Genomic DNA, 6680 nt, shown 5'->3' on the forward strand with positions numbered 1-6680 from the left:
AAGTTGTAGGCCTAATTATGATCTACAATAAGAAGAAATATTAAAAGATAAAATGCTTATGTGATATACATACATAATAATATAGGCCCAATAAGAGGCATAAGAGAAATTAACCATTACTATGATAATTACTTTAATTGTTCTACCTTTCCTGTCTTCTCCGACTTGTAGGGAGATGCTGCTTTATCCTCAAAACTGCATGATAATGTCAATCTAATAAAAAGAAGAAAGACATCTACAATAGGCTATCAAATAACATGTCGGTGTTGTCAGGTGTTGGACGTGATGAGATGCAATGGTGCCAAAATGCGACATTCACACTTCACTTAAGAACATAATTGGCACACATAATTAGCGAGCAGATGACAGAGATTACATTTTTTAATTACATAAATCGGTTAAGAATTAAGTAGAGAATCCATGGTGACAGGCAGGTCGCAGAGAGGATCGGGGAGGAGAGCCACGCTGCTGACTGAGAAGTGAACAGTGATTAATACATGATGTTTCAGGTGCAATGTTATAATACACATGACATTCTGATTATCACACCAAATCCCCGACCACTTTTTTCTTTTTTCCTCTGTCGCGCTCACTGCATTCAACGCAGCCAGCAACATGTTGCCACTCTATACATTTTCTTTTGAAGTGATAATCAGGCTTGTTTATATGCGCTGTAACTTTATGTGGTGATTTGCATTGACCATTGGTTGGATTTGACCATGCAGGGGATGGGATATGGAGCAGATCCCCGTGCGTAATCACTGTGGCAGCTGTGCTGCTGGTAACGGGGTGCGCCCAGGCAGGCCCGTATCTAGATATGAGAACACCGAGGTCTGGACCTCGGTAATAATTTCAGAGAAAATATATATATATATATATATAAATATATATATATATATATATATATATATATATATATATATATATATATATATACTGTATATATATATATATATATATTTTACAAATGTAATTAAAAATATTTTGCAGTGCACTATGTTCCTTTCTTGTTTAAGAATGTTTGGGGAAATGAAAATGTAGCCTATTTAAATAGAATTATCAACAATAACAAACAAGGAAGTTACATGCTTATAGGCTAGAGAAGAAGAAGCGCGCATGCACGCACATGTTGGCCCCTATCGTTGCATCGGCCTAGTTTCTACGCCGAGCGCCTGGCGCAGTGGGCGTGGACCAGCGCACTTGATATCTTGGTCTTGGCGCTACACGCAGCCTAAAGCGTTACAACCACGCCTTTTAACACGTTAATTGCCAACGACGAGTGTAGTCGTCAAACACAATCCAGCTGTTCACTGCCAGCGACGACTTGACTCGTCAAAAAAATGATTTTTTTTTTTTTGACCGTGGGATGTGCATCTAACCCTTTTACATCTCTTATATAATTATTGGAGCCACCGAACGTTTACAACCCATTCCACCGACCCACTAAGTGGCAACAGTGGTCTCCTGACTAGAGGAAGGCAAGCATTTTTTTAACTTGTCACGCCATTCTCACCCCAGCCATTCTCATGAAAATGGATGGGGGAAAACGCTCTCGTTTTCGCGCTGATTGCTGGCGATGCGGGATTGCAAATTTACATAATACATTACAGGTGGAACACACTTTGAAACACGCAGCATAAATATGACCAGAATCGCAAAAGCTTCTCTCAACCAAAACTCCAAGAAGCGAGCGAGTCCATGCCGACTTCCTCAAACAGCGGCCGTGCAGACAGGCACAGGACAGCAGCTTCTTGGCTGCAGCGGCCGTCACAGTCTCAGTGCTTTGAACGCCCACGGAGGGAGGAGTTGAAGCAACTCTCCCTCTCCCTCTCGCTCTCTCCCTCTCTCTCTCTCTCTCTCTCTCGCTCTCTCTCTCTCCCTCCCTCCCTCTCTCTCTCTCTCTCTCTCTCTCCCTCTCCCCCTCTCACTAGGATTAAACCTAGTGCGTCTCCCTCCCGAGAGGGAGGGAGAGAGAGAGAGAGGGAGGGAGAGCGAGAGGGAGGGAGAGAGAGAGAGAGAGAGAGAGAGAGGGAGGGAGAGCGAGGGGAAGGGAGAGAGAGAGAGAGAGAGAGAGCGAGAGGGGGAGGGAGAGAGAGAGAGCCAAAAATGAATGGTTAAAGTGACAGTTCTATCGAATTTCACAAAAAGCCGTCTGACGCTAAAACCATGCTGTATTCAACTGCTAATGCTTACATAACTACTAACTCTACAAACTAACTCTTTTAGACAGAGAAAGTACACATTCTATTAGTACTTTTGAGATATTGTATGTTCACAAACTCCAAGCAGAAAATAATCCTCGGCTCTTGTAAAATGAGCCACAATCCTCAAAAAACGGCTTGGCAGAAGCTACCTACAGCAAGAAAAAAACGGCTGGCAGTCAATGTGTTAAGCGTAAAATTATGCACCGTCATGCTCATTGGATAAGTGCAATAAACGAATCGCACGCTTGCCTTTTAAGCTCCAATTCCAGTGATCCAGCAAAACCAGACAAAAGCCAAGCGCTCTGCCCCCCCCCTCCCTTCATCCAGTCTGTCTGTCTCCATATATAGGCTATTATTCCATATTATTATGCTTCTCAAACCAATCTAACTGCAGTTTAAATACTGCAAGCATGTAAATACGCTACACTATAGCAAGATCAAAGTGAAAAGAATGTTCTAAAGGCATCAGCTAGAAAAATATAGCCTATCCCTATATGATGAGATTAATTTTATATTTGTGAAAGTTTGTCCAGAAAGATATCGTTTTCTCTCCCCTGCTGCAGGTAGAATGATGCACATAAATATACCCTACATTATGTAAAGTCATGGCATAAATGTGTTTTTATTGTAAAACTAAATGTGAAGTAGGGCCAAGTTATTGGAGCGGACATCACAGTATAGCACATGACAGTAGAAGCGCGTTCCGCTGTCACTTATCTAAATCACGTTAAATCCACAAGAGATATATATAGGCCCAGGAGGACATATATGTTTCACATAGGGTGGTGTATTCATTTCGATGTTTCATTTGGTCCAATATTGAAATGTGTACAATTGCAGGTTGTGTTACCATTACACATTAATTTAGATCGACCTTTTATATCTATTTCGCCTCATTTGGTTGCTATTTAGTAGCGAAATGGAGAAGCACAATGCATGCTGGGACATGCCAGGCAACTTACAACTTATTTTTCCTATATGGGAAGTGTGTTGTGCCTGTCTAAGCGAGGGAGTCAGAGAGAGAGAGAGAAGGGTGACAGAGAAGAGGCAGAAGAGCACTGGCGCACTGAATAGGCCTGGTTGCAGAGAGAGACAGAGAAGGGTGACAGGGGAGAGGCAGAAGAGCGCTCCTTGCAACTGGCGCACTGAATAGGCCTGGTTTTCAAAAGCGCAAAGCGCTAAATTTACGCCAGGTGGGAAGATATCAGTATGCCGAGATGGCTGCACCCGATCTACTATGAATCACCTCATTCAATGGAAAGGAATTGCATTCAAATGCCCCCATCAAATGGAGAGGAGTTGTACAATCTCTACAACCCAGTTTCCCTGGGGTTGTAGAGATTACTTGCAAAACCCCATTTAATGGGTAGGATTCAGGGGTTGTACAGATTACTTGCAAAACCTCATTTAATGGATAGGATTCTCCATTGGCTCTTCTCTCAACCACCCTGCCCACCTCTGCAGGCATGGGGAGGGTCTGCTTGGACCCCTGTGTCCTTAGGTTTAGGCATGGGGGATGGGAGAGGTTAGGGTTAGGGGTGGGAGAGGTTAGGTTTAGGCATGGGGGTGGGAGAGGTTAGGTTTAGGCATGGGGGGTGGGAGAGGTTAGGTTTAGGGTTAGGGGTGGGAGAGGTTAGGTTTAGGCATGGGGGGTGGGTTAGGGTTAGGGGTGGGAGAGGTTAGGTTTAGGCATGGGGGTGGGAGAGGTTAGGTTTAGGCATGGGGGTGGGAGAGGTTAGGTTTAGGGTTAGGGGTGGGAGAGGTTAGGTTTAGGCATGGGGGGTGGGAGAGGTTAGGTTCAGGGTTAGGGGTGGGAGAGGTTAGGTTTAGGCATGGGGGTGGGAGAGGTTAGGTTTAGGCATGGGGGTGGGAGAGGTTAGGGTCTGGGTTAGGATTAGGCATGGGGCATGGGAGAGGCTTGGAGGGGTCTCCAGAGACGACCCCCGAGGGTCTCGAACCCTCCGTTCGGCCCCCAGACCCTCCGTTCGGCCCGCAGACCCCCCGAAGCGACCCCAGGACCTCCACAGGGTCCTGCGGCCCACCCAGGCCTCGGAGACCCCAGGTTTATCCATTGAATGGGGTTTTCCAAGTAATCTCTACAACCCAGAGAAACTGGGTTGTAGAGCTGTCCATTGAATGGGGTTTTGCAAGTAATCTCTACAACCCTGAGAAACTGGGTTGTAGAGCTGTCCATTGAATGGGGTTTTGCAAGTAATCTCTACAACCCAGAGAAACTGGGTTGTAGAGATTGTACAACTCCACCCCATCGAATGGGGACATTTTGAAGCAATTCCTTTCCATTGAATGAGGTGCGAGATTTAAGGCCGACACGCCCATTCTGGCCCATTCTGGGACTGCGCCACACCCATTCGGCCTAAAGCGCATTTGGCAGCGTAAAGCCATATTGATATCTTCCCGAAGCAGGCGCAAGGCACGTTTTTTTGCGTTTAAGGCCCGTTTTAGCGCCGAAGGCCTGTGGGAGAATAGGGCCCGTTGTGTTGAACCAACCAACAACCAATACGAATTGTTTAATCTGGCAATAAAGAAATGTGAACTTGACATGCTATTTTAATAGCCTACTCAAAAATGCACCTCCCACTATACAGCAAAGAGAGGAGTGAATGTTTCTTGATATATGCCATTCAGATCAGAATAATTAGTCTAGTCATTAAGTTTGCTGATAATATTTCTATCATGTTAAGTCTGTGTCATGTTAACTGGTGTATTCAGAGCAAATAGGGAGATATAGAGCATTATCATCATGCTATATATCTCCCTCTTTGCTCTGAATGAGTGAGAAAAGGAGAAAATACTGAATAATTACATCACAACAGTATCCTAATGTTAATTAAAAATGAGATATTCCTCTAAATATGTCTAAAAAAGGTAAAAAAAAAAAAAAAAAATTTTTTTAAATGATATATTACTCTAAATATGGCTAAAAAAGGGGGGGGGGACTCAATTTTTTTCCGGCGGCGCCCAATTTCGAAACCCTGGATACGGGCCTGCGCCCAGGTGTGCGCGCAGTCACTGATAGGTTAGTCATTCATTTCAAAACAGTTGTAGGATCGTTAGGGATTCTACGCAAGGTTTTATAGATGAGACCCTAGCTTGAATCCCTGTGCCCAACGACTGTCACCTGCACTCTCTGCTCTGGTGTCTAGCTTTAATCCCTGTGCCCAACAACTGTCACCTGCACTCTCTGCTCTGGTGTCTAGCTTTAATCCCTGTGCCCAACAACTGTCACCTGCACTCTCTGCTCTGGTGTCTAGCTTTAATCTCTGTGCCCAACGACTGTCAGCAGGACAAGAGATATGACACTTTTCATCTGCATGCAGCTGTCCTCATCAGAAAGGGAAAGTGGGCCTACATTTGGCTAGTGGTCACTTTGAGTGGCATGCTGTATGCACAAAATACATCAATAATAATAACAAAAGGTTTAATCAATCAGTGAGCACCTACTACTAACCAATCAGTGAACAACCAATAAATGAATGACTACAAGTAAATGAAAAGAGAAGCGCTGCGGGGATCCAGTGTCAAATAAATGCTGAGAGCCAAGTGCACGTGGATGGGTTCACTTGAAGCAATTAACAGAAAGGAAAAGTGTGTCATTTGTAAAACTTTTGTAGACTAGAAGGAGCAAACTTTAAAAATACCATTGTGACACTGGTGTTTTGGGAGAGAAAAGTGAAAAAGCCTTTATTAGGACATGGCTAGAAGCTAGAAAAACACCAACATGTTTCTGCTCACGCAGGAGCCTTCATCAGGGAGGGTGATGCTATGAATTCCTACCACAGATACAGTAACTGGCCGTCACACAGTAAAGAAATAGCAGGCCACTTCTGTGTTTTGGTACGGTTGTGTTCACACCTGATGCGAACCGTCCCACAGCCCGCCTGAACCGTTCTCAGACCACCTTTTCAAATGGACCCGGGCACGGGTACGGAACACAGTGTTCACACTAATCAAAGGAACTGGACTTTGGGGTCAAGTGGGCACGGGTCCTGGCCCCGGTCCTTGGTGTGAAGAGGCCCTGAACTCTTGTGTCTCTCCTGGCAGATCGAAGCGTGCAGCAAGGAGGCGGAGAAGATCGACTCCCTCATCAACTATGCCAGCCCCACGTTGGTGTCCCACGTGCCCCTCTCTGCCTTCCTCACCTCGGAGATCCAGACCGCCACCATCCACTCCTCCAGCCCCCAACTCCCCTTCCCCCTGGGGCCCTGCCTCCTCCTGGGGCTCCTACTGGCTGCAGCCCTGGACCTCGCCTAGTGCCTCTCCCTCTGTCTCTCTCTCATACCTGCCAACACTCCTCATTTACCTGGGAGTCTCCCTATTTTTAAACTTTTCTTCCGATGTGCTCCCGATTGGTAATTTCTCCCGTTAAACTCCTGATTTCATAGTAATACAAATGAAGCTGTAGGGGGCGTAGTCTTAAATTCAGAGAGAAGTGTCTGGTATCATATGAAACTAGAT

At 45.3% G+C, this 6680-nt stretch overlaps 1 protein-coding gene across 1 annotated transcript in view; it reads left to right on the forward strand.

Moving 5' to 3' along the window:
• The window catches only part of reck (reversion-inducing-cysteine-rich protein with kazal motifs), a gene marked incomplete at its 3' end in the record, with an annotated part of 253151 nt that extends 246675 nt beyond the window's left edge, over window positions 1-6476 (forward strand). Inside the window, exon 21 of the mRNA XM_083631915.1 lies at window positions 6267-6476. Within this exon, the coding sequence (XP_083488041.1) occupies window positions 6267-6476 (210 nt within the window). The remainder of the gene's footprint in view (window positions 1-6266) is intronic.
• Between the last annotated feature and the right edge of the window lie 204 nt (window positions 6477-6680).

The sequence above is a fragment of the Poromitra crassiceps genome (assembly GCF_964638095.1).
Source record: "Poromitra crassiceps genome assembly, chromosome: 2".
NCBI classification, from domain to species: Eukaryota; Metazoa; Chordata; class Actinopteri; order Beryciformes; family Melamphaidae; genus Poromitra; species Poromitra crassiceps.